Source organism: Hipposideros armiger, unplaced genomic scaffold, assembly GCF_001890085.2.
Source record: "Hipposideros armiger isolate ML-2016 unplaced genomic scaffold, ASM189008v1 scaffold_226, whole genome shotgun sequence".
NCBI classification, from domain to species: domain Eukaryota; kingdom Metazoa; phylum Chordata; class Mammalia; order Chiroptera; family Hipposideridae; genus Hipposideros; species Hipposideros armiger.
In genome coordinates this window covers 709312-731251 of record NW_017731576.1, presented here as the reverse complement: position 1 = coordinate 731251, position 21940 = coordinate 709312, and the positions used below count along the sequence as shown (strand labels likewise).

The 21940-nt window shown below is 35.5% G+C and overlaps 1 protein-coding gene across 8 annotated transcripts in view; it reads right to left on the bottom strand.

Moving 5' to 3' along the window:
* Window positions 1-21940, bottom strand: part of CEP63 (centrosomal protein 63) — a 40627-nt gene that overhangs the window by 2072 nt on the left and 16615 nt on the right. For 4 of the 8 annotated variants that reach the window (XM_019654608.1, XM_019654607.1, XM_019654601.1 and 1 more), the window contains exons 4-14: window positions 18008-18103; window positions 16953-17075; window positions 14273-14386; window positions 11887-12120; window positions 11499-11638; window positions 10555-10692; window positions 7612-7726; window positions 6529-6726; window positions 5005-5091; window positions 1329-1534; window positions 278-557 (exon numbers count right to left, since the gene is read on the bottom strand). In XM_019654608.1, the coding sequence (XP_019510153.1) occupies window positions 278-557; window positions 1329-1534; window positions 5005-5091; window positions 6529-6726; window positions 7612-7726; window positions 10555-10692; window positions 11499-11638; window positions 11887-12120; window positions 14273-14386; window positions 16953-17075; window positions 18008-18103 (1731 nt within the window). Of the gene's footprint in view, window positions 1-277; window positions 558-1328; window positions 1535-5004; window positions 5092-6528; window positions 6727-7611; window positions 7727-10554; window positions 10693-11498; window positions 11639-11886; window positions 12121-14272; window positions 14387-16952; window positions 17076-18007; window positions 18104-21940 lie in introns of those variants that run through there. The other 4 variants (XM_019654609.1, XM_019654605.1, XM_019654602.1 and 1 more) reach the window with 3 other exon arrangements.

Genomic DNA, 21940 nt, shown 5'->3' with positions numbered 1-21940 from the left:
AAGGAAGGGAATTTCCAATTGAGGTTGAAAACAAATGAACACCTACAACTAAAGTTACACACATTATTTCAGAACTAAGACATATTTTGAAAAGTAATCATAGCTGAGTGTGTCTTCACGAGCAAAACCGTAAGGCAGAAATCCATAAGAATAACTAAGTGTACTTAAGACAGAGAACAAGAAAACAAAAAAACCATATCACACTGCTCACCCTTAAAATAAAAGATAAAATCAAACTAAAACTTAATAAACTAGTAAGATCAGAAAGTTTCCATACCGAAGACATAAACTCTTCTTGGTCATTTATACTCTCAGAGACAGTGTCAGAAAAAAGGGCTTCATTTGTATCTAGCACTGAAGGCACAGAGTGAGCTTTACACAGAAAGTCAGAAGTCAAAGAGACAGTGGAGCTGCAAGGGCTGATGTGAGGACTCAGGGGGCTGAGGCCCCTGGACACAGGCTCTATCCTATCCGATGCTTGTCCTCTTGGAGAAGGAAGACCTATTTTGTAGTGCTCAGTCTTTATTCCATCATGTCTCTGCTGGCCTTGGGTTGGCCTGGATAGCAGATTAGGAAACAAAACAAATAAAAATTGTAGCAACTTTTTCTCTTTTAAAACAGAAATATTATAGGAAGTTCACTTAAATATAAATGAAGAGGCTAACCAATAAGGCTATAATTTAAAAATGAGCAGCCCACTCATTCAGGCGCCAAGTATCCATCCCCACTTCCAGGCCCCTGCCCTCACATGCTTACAATATAGCAAGGAAGCCAGACAAGCTGCCTGAGTAATCTCGTGTGGTTAGTGCTAGGATAAAGGGGAGTTCTGTGCACATAAAGGCACCTACCTTCATCTGGGGGTGGAAGTGGGAGTGTGGCTGAGGGTGTCAGTAAAGGCTTTTGGTAGGAAAACATGTGAGCCATATAGTAAGAGCTAATGCCAGGTGGTTTTTCATAGAATGTTGACTTCTTATAGTAATAGCCTACAATTAACTGACCAAAAATATAAAGGAAGCTTTTTATAAAAAGCCAACTTCTTATGGGACAAGTGGGGTTGGGGCGGTGGCAGGCAGCATGAAAAGGCTCAGAGGAATAAGGATGTTGTATATACCTATATCCAGAGTGTCTAAAACGAAAGCCTGAATGAAAGTGCTATATAACCCCCTCCATTTTTTTAACCTGACAGCTTTACTTACGCACACTGTACTTCAGAATTAACTATACCATCCTGTGAAGATTTAATAGCTATAAATAAGAAATTATTCTCAAAGAAATGAGAATTACATTACAATGATACACATTTTAAATAAACTGTGAAGAAATTTTACTTGAACTCTGTATTCTTGAACTCAGGTGCTCTGTTCTGTGTTGGTTTAAAGATCCTGTCATGATTTTTTTTGCACATTTGAGTAGAAATCTCCAGTTTAGATTTGGTATCTGTCAAATCTTTCTGTAGTTGTTGATTTTCAGACACTAATTTATTTAATGCCTCCATATAATTCTCCTGGAGGTCTGCTAGTGAAATCTCTTTTGCCTAATAAAAAAGAATACTGAAGTCACTTAATTTGTATAAGAATATTTGTGAGCTATGATATTGCTGGTAGAAAATTTCTTTTTTGTTTAGTTGTAACTAGTTCATCTATGCTTTACTTTGGAAAAAGTAATGATTTGTTTTTGGCCTTCTAAGACTGACAGAGAAAAGGGGTTCTGTTTCTTACAGTAAGTGGGGTTCAAAATTAGAGCACCATGGGCTTTCCTGATGTGTCAAGGAATATACATGCAAGGGGCAGGAGGAAGGCTGACAACTAATAGCATGGAGAGAGAGCTACAAGTAAGAATCAGAAACAGGGAAAAAGGAAGATAGCAGCCATGGATTATTCAAAAAAGAGAGGTTGAAGAGCCCCAGAATACTGTAGAAGAGAATCAAGAGACCTAGTTCAACGAAAGAAATTGAACAGAATGTTCTGAAAAGGAATTCTGGCTGGAAAGGACAACTTTTAAATAACTACTGTCTGGCCTTAAATACTTTTACATAATGCTGACACCTATTCTTGTCAAATAAATGTGGACATGATAAAGCAGCATTCAAGTATAAGGCGGGAATTACTACTCTGATCTTCTGAGTTCTGTGATCATACATTTTATTGTTCTTCAATTCTAGGTGTTTTCTGGTACCTGAAAAAAAAGTAGTCTGGATCATTTTATTCTAATGACAAAATATTTTCATTAGCATTCTGAAAAATTATAGTAATCTTCTTTGGAGTTTAATATGAAGTGTAGCTTGGTCTTTTTTATAAAGAATTTTCTGAAAACAAACTGATGAAGAATGGTTTGACAAACAGAATTTACCTAACAAAAACATAAACTTTAAAATACAACCTTTTAACTATCTGTGTACCAGTAGTGATAATCAGTTATAAAATCTTTTCGTAAGTCATCAATGCCAGTAAAAATCTCAAAAAAAAAATTTTTTTGTAAAACATAAAAATTAAGTTGCAAACTATTGTCAATTTTTAAATGTGGTAAATAATTTATTTTATGAGAGCTATTGCTTTTATTATTAAGATAATTTATTAAAATAGTTATTTAACCCAAACATTTATTTGTAAAAGCAATTCCAGCTTCCTAGGTGGTAAAATGCAAAAAGACACTTTCTTATAACTATTCTTAATATGTACATGTTCACACTGCGTGTACCTTCAAAACCAGAGAGTAAGTTTAAACTGCTGACACGATTTTCACCAGCCAGAGTTTGATGTCTGATGTCATTAAATATGCTTTCTTTAAAAAGATAATGCTTGCCTTTGCAGGGCATCTTTTTGAATTTTCTCAAATTTATTATTTTAATAACAACAATTACAGATAAATGAATGTGAAAGGTAATATAAAAACTGTGTAGCAAGCACACACCTGGCTGTGTAAAGAAAGGACAGTACTTCCACTGTTAAATGGAAGAATAAAGCTGAACAGAATCTCTGGTCATAGTCTGACTTAAGTGCCCCTGAGAGTTCCCAACTCTTATATATGAACAGGTAATCACTGCATAAGAGAAGCTTCTATCAGTCAACATTACCAAATCCTGAGTCTTTTGAAGATTCTATGCATAAATCAGGTTAGTTCTTGGCTTTCTCCACTACTAACTTAGTATTGGTTTTACTGGGGCATTTTTCTTCCATCCATCTATCCATCTTCTCCCTTACAAAATGTTTAGTTGTTGTGTCCTCTCCTATTTTTCCCATCCTTGTAGGTATGTGCTTTTTTAAAAAAATCCTTTCATTATAGTTTTAGAGGGTTTGGGGGAGGGAGCAAGATTAGATGCATATTTTCATCTGCCACCTTAAATGACAGCGTAATATTTATAGTATAGAAAACCACAAGTTAACCATCACTTTATAGATTAACATTTAGTTTATTTCAAAATTTTAGATATTGCAAACAACACTGAAATGCCATTTCTGCACATTTGCTCCTATAGGATTATTTCCTTGGGAATGCAAACTGATATGACCTTTTGAAGAATTACTCAGCAATGACTATCAAAATCAGAAATGCACATGATTCAGGAGTTTATACGCTATGTATATTTACAAGTTTGATGGATATTGCCAAATTGTCTCCTAGAAAGGCTCTTTCAATTCATTTTCTCATTGACAGAGCACGAGGGAGCCTGTTTCTCTATATTAATGCCAACACTGGCTATATTAGTTTTTAAAAATCATTTTCAATCCAACTAGCAAAAGAATATTTATTTGATTTTGATTATTAGGGAGGTTGAATAGCTTTCCTTGTTTACTGGATTTTTGTACTACTTCTGTGAATTATCCATATATGTCCTCTGACCATTTTTCTACTGAATTATATTTTATTATCTTTGTAGGAAATTCTTATATATTAATATTTTATATCAAACTTTGTCTGTTTATAAATTGTTTTCCTTCAGTCTATCAGTCTTTTTTTAAGAGATCTTTTGCCAATCAGAAATTTTACATCTTTATGTTGTAAAATCCTTATGTTGTAAAATTTTTTATGGTTTCATGATGCTAAGAGAATCTTACCCTCCCAAAAGATTATAAAAATAGTCCTCTGTATTTTCTTTTAGTTGAAACAAAGTATTCATTGAACATTTTGCACTTACTCCCACCTCAGCCTCCATCATCCATAACTGTGAAATTAGAACTACTTGGGAGCAAACGGGGCACAAAGTAACATGTATCTTTAGAGGCACAAATTCTCCTAGAAGTACAGAAAAAAAGAATTTCTACAATCTTTGGGCATTTGACCTACACCAAGAAAAGGTGGGTTAGAATAGACGGGTCATTTTGCAAATTATAACAATTATAACAAAATAGTTAAAAGAGTATCGACAGTTTATAACTCACTATTAACTAACATTGTTCTCTGGTTTCACAGGAGCTTATACACATTTCTTATTCTCCCTACTAGATTATTCTCAATTTCTGTTTGTTTGTTTTTTACTCTCAATTTCTTAAAGGCTAGAATCCTTGTGTCATATTCATCCTTGTGTCCATTACATCATCAACAAAAATGCTCCAAACATAAAAGATTCTAGAATATCTGATAAATTAATTTTATCTTATAGGAATATAATTAAAACTAAATTGTTTAAAAGATAATATACCTTACACTGAAAGACACTGTAGGCATAATATTACAATAATAATCACAGCATCTAACACCTCCTGGGTTTTTACTAAATGCCAGGCACTAAGCTAAGCCCTTTATATACATTCTCCCTATTAAGAACACAGGCTGTATATGTATTTTCTCACATACATAACATAAAAAATATCTTCCCATTGCTGAAGCGGAGAGTCATATTTTGCTCACTTCTATCACTGCCTCGAAATCTTTTTATTTGAACAAGTTTCTGCAGAAGGATCATTCCATGTTTGATCTTAACTCTCTCTTTACAATATCAATATTTACAAAATGATTTCTTTCAAGGCTTGGATAGCAGAAAAACTTAAGTTCCTATTTATGTACCTCGTGTAAACCCAATTCCAATTTCATCACCATTTCAGAAAGACGACAATTTTCTAACTTGAGTGATTCCAGCTGGTCCAAAATCTCCTGAGAACAGAAAAGCAGAAAAAAACAAATAAGCAAAAATAACAAATAAATCAAGTATTTCTTACAAAATTTTTCCACATGTAATTTTCATTAGGCAAAGCTACATTCTTTATTGATATACAAGTATATATATAAAAATTTTCTAAAAAGATGCTTTAAAAGATGTTTCAAGATGAATTAATGCACATGTAATTAAAGTATTATTCTAAGAAGGTGGATCAGTTCACTGGCAAATCCCTACCCACTCTCCTCTAATTTGGCTTCTACCTCCAACATCACGTGGATTGTACTCCTTTAACAAAAGAATACTTTATTTTCAGTCCTCATTCTCCTTAGCTTTTCTGCTTGACCATTCCTACTTGCAAAGAGTCCTGTCTTCCCTGGCTTCCTGCTTCCTTAGTGAAAGCTAGCTGGTTTCCTTCCTTATTGCTTTTTTTTTTTTTTTTGTAGCTCCACGCCAATATGTTTTTTCACCCTAAATGAGTAGTATCCTAAGTTTGGTTCAAGTCTCTGCTCTTCATACGCTATGCTTTCTCATTATAATCTCTAAGTTTCTCAGGCAATTTCAAATGCCAACTTCATGCAAAGGCTTCCTCAGCTAAATGTCTTACCCTGATTTTATTCTTGAACTCCAGGCCTTCTGTGACATTTGACTATTAGATATTTCCATATGAAAGTCCAGCCTTTATCCCAAGCCAAATGTACCAAACCAATGTCCCCTCTGCCAGCTTTCCTATTTTGTATGCCTTTCATACAAATGCATTATCCTCCCCAAACATGCTCCCTATGTTTTCTCTATTTCACTAAAAAGCATCACTTTCTAATTAGTTGCCCAAGCTGGAATCCAGTGACATCTTTGCATAACTCTTATCTAACTCACCCTCCCTGTCCAATCAAATACAAAGCCCAGTCAATTTTACCAGCCAAAGATCTCCAGAATTCATCCATTTCCCACCATCTCCTTTGCCCACTGCTCAGGCCGCCATCTTACTGTTAAAACAGCACCTAAGTGGTCACTTTTCCTCCTTTCTTCTTCCCCATATGATGACCAGAGTCCTTCTATCCTGCTAAAGCCATACTCTGACAACACTCAAGATAACACTCAAACTCCTTAACATGGCTGATGGGGCCCTTCAGGGGCTAGTCCCTGCTTTCCAGTCTCATCCCTTGCCACTTGCCCCACTTACACTCCAGTTTGTCACAGTGAACATGTCACACTCTCACCACACACCACAGAAACAGTCTCTTTACTTATCTGTGTCTACTCTCACCTCCCCACCAAACCTCACTAGAATTCTTGTTACCCAGCATAGCTTCAGCTCAAAGCAGGTGTCTAATAAAAATGTGTTGAATTAAATACTATGGAAATTATATCTTTAATAAATTCAATCTTCAAAAACACACTTCAAATAAAAAGAGGTTTTGTTCAAGTGTCACCTTGTGCTCTACTGCTTTTTCTTCTGCCTTTTGTATCTCTGCTTTGAGTTGCTTTTCCATGTCAGTGGAAGAACTTTTGGCAGAAGCAATGGTGATATCTCGCTGATGTAACTCCCGAGTTAGCTGGGAGATTTCCATTTTCATTCCTTCTAGTGCAGAACTGTAACTTTGTTCAGCCTGTAAAATCTGTGCTTGCAACTACAAAGAAACAGAAAGGAAAGCAGGAAAAATTAAGAGAAAGCATGTAGATAGAAAAATATATTAATAGTTAAAATAATAAGGTAATTTTTACCTTACCTCAAGACATGAATATTTTCCTAGATTAAATCTGTAGACAATTAGCAATTTATCAAGCTGTATATCTATACTGAAGGCCAGCTAGTTACACCCACAATCATTTGTTAGATCTCAAAACAGGCAGAGATGAGTTATTCAAATACTGAGAACTAGTATCAAAGTCCATGCACACATTATTTAAAGGACAGCAGCTGTGACATTCATCCTTTTTTTTTTTTGGTTGCAAATCTAAAAATTTTACTTATATGGTTCCCTGATCCACAGAAAGTAAGAGAAAGAAAAGAAGAAAAAAAGGGCTGAAGTAATCTCAAAGTAGTAATAAAAAATATGAGTCAACAGCCAGGACAGCGAGGGCCCATTAATGTGGAGACAAACAGCTCTGCATATCTCGATTGCCAATAAGAACATTAACTACACCACAACACAGAACAGAATACATATCCAAAAGCACCTGAGGTCAGTGAGAAAATACTAAATGCTAGCTCATATAGTATCTTTTTGCAAGCAGAATACTGTGTATCTTTTAGAAATATTTTCATACAAACATGTTTAAAATAAAGTTTTAGAGTTCAAAGGGGGAAGGTTTTAATTACCTTGAGAATATTTGTACAGCATGCCTGAGGATGACAAAGACAGACACTTTCCCTAAGCATATTCCAGGTGCTCATCTACTCCTGAATATCCAGTGGCCCTTTTTCACTCATTAAAAATAACTCCTATAACTTCCCAACCCTCAGTTCAATCCATAAATACAAGCTTTGCAACCCCAAGCATGCAGATTTGTACCTTCTTAATCTCTGCCCTGTACTCATTGTTATGTACTTCCATCCTCTTCAATTCTTCATATTTTTCCATTAGTTCTTGGCTAAGTTGTTTACATGTAGTACTCACAGATTCCAAACTGTGTGACAAAAATAAGATAACTTATTTAAAACAACAAAAACACTGAAATCCACAAAATGAATTATCTATTGTAACTTACCTTTTTGATGTCTAAGACATATCTTACACATCACCTCCTACCCCAAATTAAAACTCATTTCCAATTTTCTTATCACCAGAGGGAGCTAAATCCAATTCAAGCACTTTCTGTGTTTGCCTACAGTCTTTCCTTCTGCTTAAAATTTAACTGATTACAAAATTTCTAAAGATTACAGCAACTTAGCGAATTTTGCCTCTCTGGTTGTACGGGAGCTGCCATCACAATCTAAATCTTCACTACACTTAATTACAATTCCATCCTACACACAGCTGCCAGAATTATCTTCTTTAAAGAGTTTCCAACTTGTCACCTTTACTTAAGAATCAACCCCTTGAACCTCAGGGGCACCATACCTCTCTTATCTCGCAGCTCATTTCTGCTAATAAAATCTTTTTGCTTCTAAATCAATAGGCTTTACTGTCTGTCATGCTCCATTTGCTACGTTTGACTTCTTGTCTCTTCATATACCACCATCCCCTTGACCACAAAGCACCTTCCCCTCCCACCTGGCAATGGAAGGTCAACAAGAATCAGATCAATGTTTACGTAATAGAGCCACCCCAACCCTCATTCCCCTAATCACCTTAAAAACAGGTTATTCTTTTTTTAATTTTTATTTTTCAATTACAGTTGACATTCAACATGATATTAGTTTCAGATGTACAGCATAGTGGTTAGACATTTCTATAATTTACGAAGTGATCCCCCCAATAAGTCTAATACCCACCATATAGTTATTATACTATTATGTTCCTTATGCTGTACTTTATATCCCTGTAACTATTTTGTAACTACCAATTGAAAATACAGTTTATTTTCAATTTTTATAGCTTGAATATAGAAATTTTCCAGAATTTTCTACCTTAAATCTTCTACTTTAAATTGCTCTTAGGTCCTTTAACATGTATATTTTGTCTCTTGGACTACAAATTCTATGATTAAAATAATGTCCTTCACTTTTTATTTCCCTTCAGCTTTGCCCACCATTCCCTCAGCCCCTGGATCATTGGGTTCTAGACTATTCAATATAAATACTTGGTAACCTAGGTTGTTTCACCAACATAGCCAACTTACTAGATAAGCTATCATTCAAAAATACCATCTTTGCAATACAACAACACAAAAGCAATTATTTAAATTACTCTAGGTCCTGTTTTAAGGAATATTTTGATAAAACTGAGTAACACAAATAAACTGTCTAAAAGAGTTTCTTTTTCTGGTTAACTTTCAATACAAAAAAAGAATTTTTTAAAGCCACTGTTTTAGTACTGAACAATGGTGATTGCATCCATTTATTCCAATTTTACCTATTTCTAAAAATCCTAGAATGCTCATTCATTTGGTACTTAGTATGTGATTACAATGTGTCAATCACTGAGTTCCAAAAATCAGAGATAACCTTGTCCTATCTACAGGTGGGAAAATCGGGGTCTAAAGAGACTAAGATGTCCAAGGTCACACTGCAAGTCAGAAACAAGAGGCAAGTCTTCAGAGCCTGATAAGAGCATAGTAACACATACATACATACATACATGTGAAAGATTACTCAAAAGCCAACCAATGGAAAAATCTATGATAAAAATGTAAAATTAGTTCTATTATCAAAAATAATAATAAGCTTTATTTTATTCAATCGAAGGTGTGCACATACACCTCAACAATGATAACCAGGAATATCTTACGTATTCCAAGGTGAAAAAGAAATAAAGCAAAAACTGTATATGTGTGTATAGGCATGTGTATTTAACATGTAAAGAAAAACACTTTTCCAAAAACAGAAATAAAAGTAAAAACAAAAACTGTATTACTTAAGATAAACTTAAAAGGGTAAAACAGCAAAACTTAAAAGGGTAAAACAGCAATTTTTTTGTTGTGTGTTTGCCTAAAGGCTAATATTTTATATATTTTATCTTTCAGATACAGAAAATGTTAGTGTACAAATGACCATGATTCATGTTTAAAACAGAATATCAAACTCTTCCCAGTCAAAAAGTTTAGAGGATGAAAAACAAAAAGTTCACAAGTATGACAACAATACAAGTGAGCCAGGCATGGTACAGCACAAGTCACGGTTAAATTAACACCCAAGGAAATAGCAACAGCACTTCAGAACAGAGTGAAGGAACACCTCGTGTCCAGTGAGACCTCACCAAGAGCAGCTCCAGTGAGGTGGTTGGTAGAGAGGAAAGCTAATGGAAGGGTTTCTACACAGGTGAAAGGTGAGGAAGTACAGACGGTCAGTACAGACAACTCTTTGGAGGAATTTGGTTTTGAAGGAGAGCAGAGAAATATGAAGTAACTTGATGGGGATATAGGATTTTAAAAGGGTTTTAATTTTTTTCCCAAAATGGGAAACATTAAAGCATATTTTATACCAGCGGAAATGGTATAAAATTTAGAAGAGAGGGAGAACTTTATGAAGTAAAAGAAAAAAGAAAATATTGCAGAAACAGTAACACAAGTGGAGTTTTAGGAGCACAGACATGCCATCCATCAATGAATCCACTGTAACAGAATATGGGCACAGATGCAGGAAGACTGGTAGATTTGGTGGCAGAAAGTTAGGAAGTTCTCCTTTAACTGCTTCTGTTTTCTCATGAAATAAGAAGCCAGGCCATTTGTGGATGCTAGAGGAAAAAAACTTATTTTTTTCTCTAAGATGATCACATTAGTTTACTTTATCAATATGATGATCAAGTCATTTTTAACAACCTGAACATTTTTAAAATGTGTATATAATTATCTACCTGCCTTCCAGACGAGTCACCTCTGCCTGCAGAAGTTCTTCGCTGGTATGGGTAAAATCCAGGTGGGAAAGCACATTCTCTAAGTGGCCCTGCTCTTGAGAGGTATATGTCCTGTCTGCCTGAGACTCCTCCAGTGACCTAGGAAAGGACACAAGAGGACTGTTAAAGGCCTTTTCTCTTTGCAAACAAAAGCAATGTGTAACCCATTCAAATTTCCCAACTGTTTTTGGTAGGGGAGCTCACTCTTCAGTTTGTCTCCTGCTTTATAAAAAGAACTCAAAGAGTAGAGGCAAGAGATGATGCCTCTCAAAAGTCAGCAGCAGTTTATTCCTTTCCCAACTGGAATTCGGCCTGTTTTTCAAGGGAAAAAGACAAAGTGACAAAAAATCACTTAGCTGACATTTGATCCCTTGAGTCAAAGAAACTGGAAAATTACAGGAGAGTTCTCACAAGAATAGAAATGTGCACCAGACTTAAATTTTAAAAAAGGAGCATAGCTCCTTCTTTCTTTCCACTACAAACCTCATAGCAGTCATTCGTATATAGAAATAAAATCAATTTTAGGAATTTTTTTAAAGGGCCATCTCAATAGCTGGCTTATCAATCATATTGATGATAAACAGCTAATAATCATGACCTACTAAAGAAGGGAGGCCTTCCAGGAGAAGTCAACTATAATTCGTTTCACATTTGGAGTTTCACCAAGGGTATGGACTGACCAAGGAGTTTCTAACTTTCAAAACATCAGAGTCTCTTGCTTAGGGACCCAAACTGGAGGCAGAAAAAACTAACTGCACAAAATTTTGTAACACTTTAAAAATTTAATTCAGAAATTAAAACTGAATAAGAAATATGATCAAACACAAAATTATGAATATTAAAACTGGTGCTTAATGTCAAAACACCAAGTGGCTAAGATTAATAATATCTAAGATTAAAGATACCTTATGGCCTCTACTGTGTGCTGAGTGTCAGTTGCCTGTAATTTTGCTTGTAGCTTCTCCTTTTGCATTTTTGCCTCATGAATGAAATTTTCTTGAGACTGAAGAGCTGCCTTCAACTGTCTCTTTTCTTCTTGCAGAACCTGCAAAATACTCAGAAAAAAAAGTCAGATGTTATTCCAATTTTTCTATTTCAAGAGAAGCAAGCCAGGGAGGGAATCAGACTATAAGTTATATAACAGGGACCATATCAATAAGGTTATCAATATCTGATACATCGGCTATACAGTAGGGAAGAAACCATAGATTTTGAACCTAGTTCTAGGTTAATTATTCTCTCTTGAAACATGCATACATACTTTTCCCCAATTATAGAAAGTTTAAAACACACCTCTAACAATTTTTCAGATTCCCTCAATTTTTCTTCTTTTTGTCGTTGCTCTTGCATAACAGTCATACTGGTTCCAACCAAGTCGTTGACCCTCATGGTGAGGCGCTCTATTTCCAACTCATTGGCACAGATGGTGTCATTGGCCCGCTCCAGCTTACCGCTCAGGTGCTGGATTTCCGACTGGCTGGACAGCTCCACAGACTCTAATTTCTGTTTCCGGTTGGCAAGCTGAGCCTAGACACACACAGATTACCAATAGGTAAAAGCGAAATGATAAAAGAATAATCAGTGAATAAGGAAAATTAAAATGAAATTGAGTTTTACTTCCATAAAAACATAAAGCATTAGCTCATTAAAAATATACAATAACCCATTCATGGTTAAAAAAAACCTCTCATGATAAAAACTAGGAATAGAGGGGAACTTTCTCAACTTGATAAAGACTAACATCATACTTCATGGTGAAAAACTTGCAGCTTCCCACTAAGATCAGGTACAAGTCAAGGTAGTCCCCTCTCACCACTCCTTTTCAATGTCACGCTGGATTGTCCCTGCTAAAGCAATAAAGCAAGAATAGGAAGTAAAAGTATGCAGATTGGGAAGGGTGAAACAAGACTGTCAAATGAGTTGTTTTTCAATGAGTCTTAGTTTGGCAAGCTGAAAACGTTCTAGAGATCAGTTATACAACAATCCGCAAATAGTTAACATTACTGTACTATACTCTTTAAAATGGTTAAGATGGCAAACTTGAATGTGTTTTTTACTACAAAAAAAAAAAAAGATTGGCAAAATGATGATAACTATAAATACTGGGTAACAGGTAAACAGAAGTTTATTTAAAAGTGTTTTGTTTTTTTTTAAATGAGGACCATACAGCACTGCTATAAGTAACATATTTTGAGTATTAAACAATAGTTTCAGTTTAAACAAAGCTATCAGAAGAATAATTCAAATACCCTTACAAAGGAAAACAAATGTTAGCTTTTTGAAGATTTATTATTCTAGCCATAGCTGAGTTGTAGTAAATAAAAACCTCATTTTTATAAACAATAAAGTTTTAATTATGCAGGATAATCACAATAAAAATTTTTTAAAAAGGATCTGTAATCAATAATAAGTACACTTCATAGATGAACAATTGAGAACTAAAATTTTAAATTCAATTTTCTTTTTTGCCAATGTGAAAGCTACAATTAGAATATAACAATACCTTATAGTTATTTATGTTTGTTTAGTGCTTTAGTTTAGGTCAAAAAGCTCAGGTCTAGACACCCAGGATTTGATTAGCCCATTCTGGCTGCACAGCTTGCTGCAGCTTTGAAAATAACTTTCTTCCTTGAGGTTGTGTGGGTCCCTCCTGCCATTCTAAGTGGAGTCACTCACAGCACAGCCATGTGTGGTAGTTTATCAGCTAGCTGATATTTCAGTAGGATGATCAAAAGCCAATACATTACTGAGACTTAAAACAAAAAATAACACAGATTGTTTGTTTGTTTGTTTTTAAAAAAAAGCTTCCTTCCAGTTCTCTTAACTTATCCAGTCTATTTCTTCCTTCTGTAAAACTGAGATAACCACCAACCTTGACAGATTATCATATTAAACACATAACATGTAACTGTATGTTCTATAGAAAGGCTTGTAGAAGAAGCACTGAGAGTGTCTAGCACGTAACACATGGTCACTAATATTCATTTCCCTCTATGTTCATTTTCCTTTATATTCCTAGTTTTTAGTTGAAAAAGCAAACAATGTGTTCTAAAAAGAAATATTACTAAATTAGGTGCCTATTTTTTGGTTTTGCTTAAGCCATCAGTTCTTCATTAAAAAAGGTTCCTACTAGTGTTCTAAAAAGTGTTTCTGTTGACACAAAGATACTGCTTTTAATTAGTGTGCACGCCAGTGCAGTATGACTCTCTCAGCATCTGTGCCCAGGCTGGCTAGCTGAGGGGCCTCAGCCAAAGGACCGCAGCTATCACAAACACAGAGCAAGACACCCACAGAAGTAAAGCCAAAGCAACAGCCAGAAACAGCCAGAACAAGTAAGCCAGAGACCCAATAACAGACACAAAGAAACGGAGAAGGAGGCGGAGAGAGAACAAGGGTAGAAAGAGAGAGAATTGGAGGGAGAGGAGTAGAGACCAAGATAAGGAGACGAATGTGAATGCAAAGCAAGCAGGAGAATGCAAGACGCTGACAGACAGCAAGAGAGGCAGCATGAGTGAGGGGGTAAGGAGGCCAGGGAGGAAAGCAAGCAAGCAAAGGAACAGTGGGCATGAGGACATGGGTGGACATGAGAAAGCACACATGTACCACATTAAGCTATTAATAGTTCAAACTTAATCAAAACCCCTCTGCCTCTCATTCTTTTAAAATGTCTTAAATCTACCTGAATTATCTCTGATTGTTCAGCCAGAGCTTTCCTTTGTGCCTCCAGAGAAGATACTTGTTGCTGATAAATCAAGCGTTGCTTCTCCCAGTCCAGTGATTTTTGACGAAATTCCTGAAGAGGCAATTAGGTACTTAACTTCTAAGTGCTTGCCCTTGCTGTCACTGCTCCCCAGACTCACTTTTACTTTAATTTTCCCCCACACCCCTGGGTACACATGCACCTTTCTCCACAGCAGGAGCCCCATTACTCACTTAGCTGATAGAGCTGTGGAGTAATGCTAAATTCCTTACATACTGTGCTTCTGGATTATCTGTCTTTCTCAATTTAACACCCTCATGGCAAAAAGTATGAAACACAGAAGCTAAATATTGGGTTCATGGTGATTTTCATAGATTTGCTGCCACCTAGGGTTGTTACAAGTTTTTAGTGATTCTTCAGAATATGATGGTAAGATAACTAAAATCTCAAAATATGATTATAGATATCCCTCACTACCCAAATTCTTGATATCCAAACCCAGAAATTGAACAGATTCAGATAAATGTTCAGGCAAGTCCCTTGGCCCAATTCTTATTTCTCAGTCTCTAAAATTCAAGAGCCGAACAGGCCCAGACGACACAATCTCCTTGACACAAATGTTTACTATCTCAACAGAAGAACTACAGGCTTGAATAACAAGGGAAATCTGTCCTAAATTTTAACAGATATTTGTAACCCAAACCCAACCAGTTCAAAATTAATGATGGATCAATGGTAACTTTGAGTTGCATGATCGAGAAAATGAGCCCAATATTTTTAAAAATGGGGTAGCATTAGTACCCAGTTGAGGTGAGTGACCCCACATTTAAAATGAGGCCAGTCGGCATAATGGTTTTTTTCTCTAGCCAGGTTCAGCCACACACGGCAAGTAGAGAGTGAGCAAAAATCTAGACTTATCCAGAGTTATGGTTTTGCCAAGTAAATACGATGCAGCAAGAGAGGGGCACAGGAGCTGAAGGGGAATGTAAGGACTGGAACCACGGAGCTCAAGCTGGGTAAGGACTGGTAAGTGAGGACATGAAGCAGATACGGAGCAGTGGAAAGGCGGCAGAATTCAATCACTTTAATGGATGGGGTCAAGTGATTATTGAAAGTCAAGGGACTAGAAGGAAGTATGCTGGAAAGACAGGGATGGTAGTCAGAGAATGAGATGCTTAAAGTGTGATTCTAGGAGGGGTGTGAGTATTGGTAACGACAATGCCTAAAGAATGGCAATGGGAATAGGTGGATGAGACAGGGAGGAGATCAAAATATCTATGGAGGAAAGAACACCAAGGAACTCAAAGACCAGAGTATTATAAACATCATCCTGTGGATACTGAAAGCCTCAAGAATTCAGATACGAGTCATGTTGGAGAGAGTGACAGTGAACTGGGAGCTAAAATCTCTAAGCCAGGGGAGCAACCCAGGGATCAGAAGATGACTACTTTGGTTGTATGTACATTGGTCGGTGATATAAGCTGATGGCATGAAAATTAAAGATGAGATTTTTGAGGTAGAAATAAAAGGAAAATGGTCAGGAAGTGGTAATGAGGAGTTGGGGGGGGATAGTTATTACAGAAGAGGGCTGGAGAGGAAGCAGTATCTGTGTGGTTTTCTGAATCTAAGCTCTTCAAATGTATAAAAATATTGAGATATACAAGTAAAAGAATACTTAACACAGAAATTACAGTTCTGGGTAGTAATAACATATTGGCATTTGTGGGTGACAGGTTACTCTGAATAGAAACATTATAAGTAATCATAAAAAGATGCCAAATAATGTCTCTCAAATTAGAATCAGCTAGGGGAGCTGGAAAAATGCAGATTCCTAGGTCCTATGCCATATTACTGCATCAGAATCTCTGAGAGCCTAAAGAGGACCCTGGGTGATTCCCAGGCGCACTGGAGAACCAATGGCATAGACAGAGGAGGGAAGTGGCACATTCGACGGGGAAAGAGTGACAGCCCAGTGCTGCTCCTTCATCTCCTCTTGGCAGTGCTAACTCACCACCTCCCTTAAGTCCTCCGGGGAATCAATAGCATACACAATAATTATGGAGTTACTCAGTCTTAATAAAAACAAAGTCAGCAAAGAGGGAGGTAACTGGCTTACTATATCTAAATGAGAACAGAGAATATGCAATCTGATACACAGAGCACTCAATACAGAAGAACCATGTACTTTCAACATTTACTGAGGCCCTATTCTGTTAGGCGATAAATAAGACAAGGACACTGCCCACAGCGGACTGCTAGTAACTGGGGGGTCAATGTTTCTCAATATTGGCATTATGGTACAAGAATCCCTCCTGTATGGAACAGTCCCCAGCATGTTTGCTGTCCCTGGTAGTCCCTGTCCTCTAGACACCAGTTTTACTCCCAGTCATTCTGACAACCAAACCAAAGTCTCCATACATCCCCAAAGGCCCTCAAAGGGTGGTACTGCCCTGTGGAATTTCTGATAGTCAGTAACCCCGTCAACCAGAAGGAACCAGATGATGATAGGATGTACAGATCATCCTTGACCTTTGAAATAGCTCAGTGGCAGTCCTAGAGATGGTAGAAAATTGATTTCAGGAACTAACACTATTAGAAAAAGCACTTTCCTACACGAAGGCTGACAATCACTATGAGGGAATTATTACTATGAACGTACCTCTATTTTTCCGGTTAACCTCTCAATTTCAGACCGATCTTCCCTGTGATTTTTGGAGTTTCCTCTGAAGTCCCTTATTTGTTTTTTCTGTAGTTTTCCATAGCTTCTCTTCAGTCTGTCTAACTGTAGACACAGTTATTTCTAGACTTAAAATTTAAGAATTTGTAAACAGTGATGGTAGGATAAATTGGTATTATGACAGTAAGAGCAGTGCTAAACAGTGCTACTGAAAATAGGTTAAGAGCATGTTAGATTTGCAGGTTAAAATACAAAACAGTTCAAAACTACATATAAAAGAGGAACACTAGAAAAGAAATATTGGGTTGTTGGAAAAGTCATGACGTATTTTTCTACGTTTTTCGTTGCAAAAATGCATCACAACTTTTCTGACAACCCAATACATTGAGTCAAAGAAAAAATAAAGGAAAAAATGTTTTTTAAACACAACGTTTTTATTACAATAGCCTTGCACTTAAGGGCCCCCCAACTCACACCACCTCCCCCTTCCAATAAAAGCAGCAAATAAAAACTCTTTATTTGCTCTAGGCCTATGGTTCTTGAGCCATTCTCCTGTGGAACACTGATATTCAGTGAGCAGAACAGCAGTACATTGGAATTAAATAAAAGCAGTTTTTTTCGCAGTCTAAAGAATAAAATTGAGTTAATAGCTAGAACTTTCTCACGTCTCTTATTTATTCCAAAATGCTTCTGAAACCTTTGGATCCTCTATTATTTAAAAATCTAGTAACTGATTTAATTCAAAAATTAATATTTAATGTAAGTTTTGGTATCGATATTTCACAGTATTATACAAAAATAGCTCTATTTCTTTCAGGTATTCAACCAAGAAACACATTTTAGAATCTCTGTTCTAAGTAGTATCAAACATATAATTAGGCAAGATTCTCTGCCTGGATGAACAGAGAAATAGATCTCCACCCCTGTGTCTCCCATGGAATATATACTTCCCACTTTACAAAATAGAAACCAGTCCATTAACGAAATTCTCAAGGGTTAAGCAGACAGAATTACACAACACAGAATGAAAATCTCACTTCTTCATGTAGTTTCTTTAACTCCTGCTTATAGTCTGTGGCCATCTCTTGCTTGACTTTTTCATGTTCTTCTATCTGCTGCCGCAACATTCCAACCTAGAAGCAGATAGGTGGTAGTATTTTTCATTACTAGCATTGAAACAATATCCCTGAAACATAAAAATAGGAAATGACCTTTGTACTTATCTGTAAGTACAAGCTATAAATGGTAATACTCCACTTCTCAACTGTATATGGTAATACCCACTTCTCAGTTAAACCAATATCTAATTATTTAATGATCCATAAGATTGCCAAAAAATGGAAAACAAACAACTGTTCCCGAATTTCTAGGTTTAGATGAAAACTTGCTCTCACTGTCTGAATTATTCTTCCCAACCTTTTATCAAAAAAAAAAAAAAAGCCTCGTGAAAAAAATTAAGAGATAAAAAGCTGTAAGAACCTTGGAAACTAAGAACATAGAACAAAAATCTATGCAACGTCAAGAATAACTTTTATAAATCAAAGTGCAAAACAGTTATGTCAGAAAGAAAGATAGCAGGAGACTTGTATCTGCTTTAGCATTTATCCCACATCAGACAAATTGGTTCTACCAACCAAAGTAAGAATGTTATCCTAATCCATTTTTCAATGGTTTGAAACCAGCCACAGCTAGTTTATGCGCAGTCCTCCCCTCCATCAATTTCCATCAGTATTTCCCTATATTTCTAAATAACCAGTTAGTATATCATCTATTAATAAGTGAGGAGGGAGAAAAAGAATAGGGAACAGGAGGTATTAATTTCAATCACAATACAGAATGGTAATTTTAAAGCAAAACAACCCAGATCTTTTTTCTCATCACAAGAAAAAAAAATTTTGTAACAGTGTATGATGATGGATGCTAATAAGACTTACTGTGGTGATCATCTTGCAATATATATAAATACTGAATCATTACATTGTACACCTGAAACTAATATAATGTTACAGCTCAATTATACCTCAATTTAAAAAACAAATAAAATTCTTATAAGAACAAGGAGTTCATGCAATTCCAATTAAAAATTCTAGCAGGATTTTTTTTTAACTTGAAAAAGTGATTCTGAAGTTCAAACTGGAAGAATGATTAAATATAGCCAATAAAATAGAAAAGAGGGCATTACTTTAAAAAAATGGTCTAAATGACTAGTTACTGGATTTCTGGGAAGGAGGGAACTTTCTGAGTGTAAAACTACTGAGTCATTTTAAAATAGATATGCCTATGTAAAAATGTAAAACTTCTATTTTTAAAAAATCCCATTATAATTAAAAAGCAAATAAACAGAAAACCATTTATTAAAATATATCAAAGGATTTTTAATTTTTAGGTATCTTTTTCTAACTTGTTTCCACTATGTTCAGAGAACATACTCTATGATTTCAAGCCTTTGTATTGTGTCAATTTACTTTCTGGCCCAGCAAATGGTCAATTTTGGAAAGAGTTCTGTTTTGCTAGAAAAGAATGCACACTCTGCAGTTCTCTTGTGCAATGTTCTTTATGTATAAATTAGGTCAAGTGTGTTGATAATACCCTTACTGATGTTTGTCTCTTGTCCCATCAGTTATTAAGAAAAGTGGGTTCAAATCCCCAGCTACAATTGTAGCTTCATCTATTTCTCCTTATAGTTCTGCTACTTTTTGCATACAAATTAAGGATGAGAGAAAGAGAGAGAAATTTCTTTTAAGACTATTTTTCAGATACTTACAAATCGAGATATTTTTTTTTTGCCTTCGTTTGAGTTCCCCCCAAAAATGTAGCCTAAAACATGGACTTCAGGCAGGTAATTGGAGGTGATCCCAGGAAGCACAGTGAGGAAATAGAGAAGAGAGACCCACGGAAGGAAGGAAAGCCATTAAAAGAGATGTGTTATTGAGTTGATTTCTGCAGTTAAGCAGCTGGGGCTAACTCCCTTTGGGATCTCATGAAGGAGCCAGACAGAATGTGTTTTAGAGCTGTCCATCTAAGGGATGAGAAGCTGGAGAATTTATCCACCTATTCCAGTCCCTCCACTGCTTGAGGCTTGCCCCAGGAGTGTTAACTTCCCCACACACACTTCCAGGCTTCACCTTGCTCAGGATCAGCTTTCTAAGGCTCCAGAGGGAGAAGCATAGTGTAGTGAGATGGTGGCAGTGCACAGGGAGCTGTACATTATAGCCAAGATGAAATCAGGAGGCAAAGAAAATGTGGTACGGGACACAAAGAATGTCTGCTAGTTATATATCATTATGAAGTGTTTCTCTTCACCTTTAGTGATGTGATGTTCATTGCTTCTGCTTCAAGTATACTTTTTCTAATATTAATATACCTATACAATATTTCTATTCTAACTGTTTACATAATATATATTTTTATTTTACCTTTACTTTCAACTTTGCTGTATCTTTATAAATACCAACTAATTTGAGTTTAATTATTTTTACCCAGTTAGTCAATTTTTATCTTTTAAGTGGGCCACTTAGTGTATTTACACTGAATGGACCTTTTTGGATTTAAATATATCATTTTATTAAGCGTTATTTGTACTTAATAAGCTCTATATTCATTCTTCTCTCCTTTCTTGCCTTCTTTGGAACTGATAACTTCTTATCATTTCACTTTTCTCCTTCTATTAGCTTGGAAGATATACACTCTACTAATATATTAATATATACTTTTAATGGTTCTCTCAAGATTAAAACATGAATTTGTAACTGAACAAATCTAATGTTAATTAGTAGTTTTACCAATTCCCAGGCAACCCAAAGACTATAGAAATACTTTAATTCCATTTACACTCCACCTGACTTAAATACCATCATATTCCTATATTGTTTTATATGCAGTCAATATTCATTTAGATTTACCCACATATTTACTGTTGCCTTTTATTTCTTCCTTAATCTCTTAAGCTTCCATCTAAGATCACTTTCATTCCACCTGAAGAACATTCTTTAGTATTTCCTTGGTGCAGGTCTATTAATGACAAATTCTCTCAATTTCTGTTGATATGAAAATATTTTTATTTCACCTTTATGGTGGGTATAGATTTCTGGTTTGGCAAGGGAAAAAAAATGTCATTTCTTTGTACAATAGATATTCTACTGTGTTCCGACTTTCACTGTTTTAGCTGAGAAGTCAGCTGTTAGGAACTGTTTATAGATAATGTCTTTTCTTGGTAGATAATTTGTTTGCTTGTTTTTTTTTCTTTGATGCATTTCAGGCTTCCTCATTGTCTTTAGTTTTCAACCCAAGTAAATATTTCTTTTTATTTATCTTGCTTGAGATTCTTGGACTTCGTAAATGCATGGCCTTCCTTACCTTTGACAAAATCTTAGGCAATTTATCTTGAAATATTCTGCCCATTATCACTGTCTTTTCTCCTTAAGTTTTCCACTGGTATTAGTCCTTAGTACTGTATCCTCTTTCTCTTATCTTCTTGTCTATATTTGCTATCATTTTGTCTATGCTTTATTCTACATTTTCTTCTGTATTATCTTCCAGTTTACTAATTACCTCAATATTTGAGGCCTTGTTTTCAATTATTCTATTTTTCAATATTTTAATTTCCACTCATTTGGAGAATTTTTTAGTTTCTAATTCTTTCTTGAAGTGCTCAATCTTATCTTTTATGTCTCTGAACAAATAACACAGTTATTGTGAAGTCTGAGCATGATAGTGCCAATATCTACATTTGCCTTGGGTCTGTTTCTATCTTCTATTATTGCTTGTGGTTTTGTTGTGTTTTTTTGTTTTCGTTTTTTTTTTTCATTTTTGTTATCTTGTCTCCTTGTGTGTCTGAGGTTATTTTCTCAGTGGTTATCAAGTATTATATTTGCAAAAAGTCTTTGAAGAAATAATTTAAGACCCAGAATGGTGGTTTTTTTTCCTTTGGAGAAAATGTAGGTTTGCTTTATCAGGTTCCTGGAAGCCCT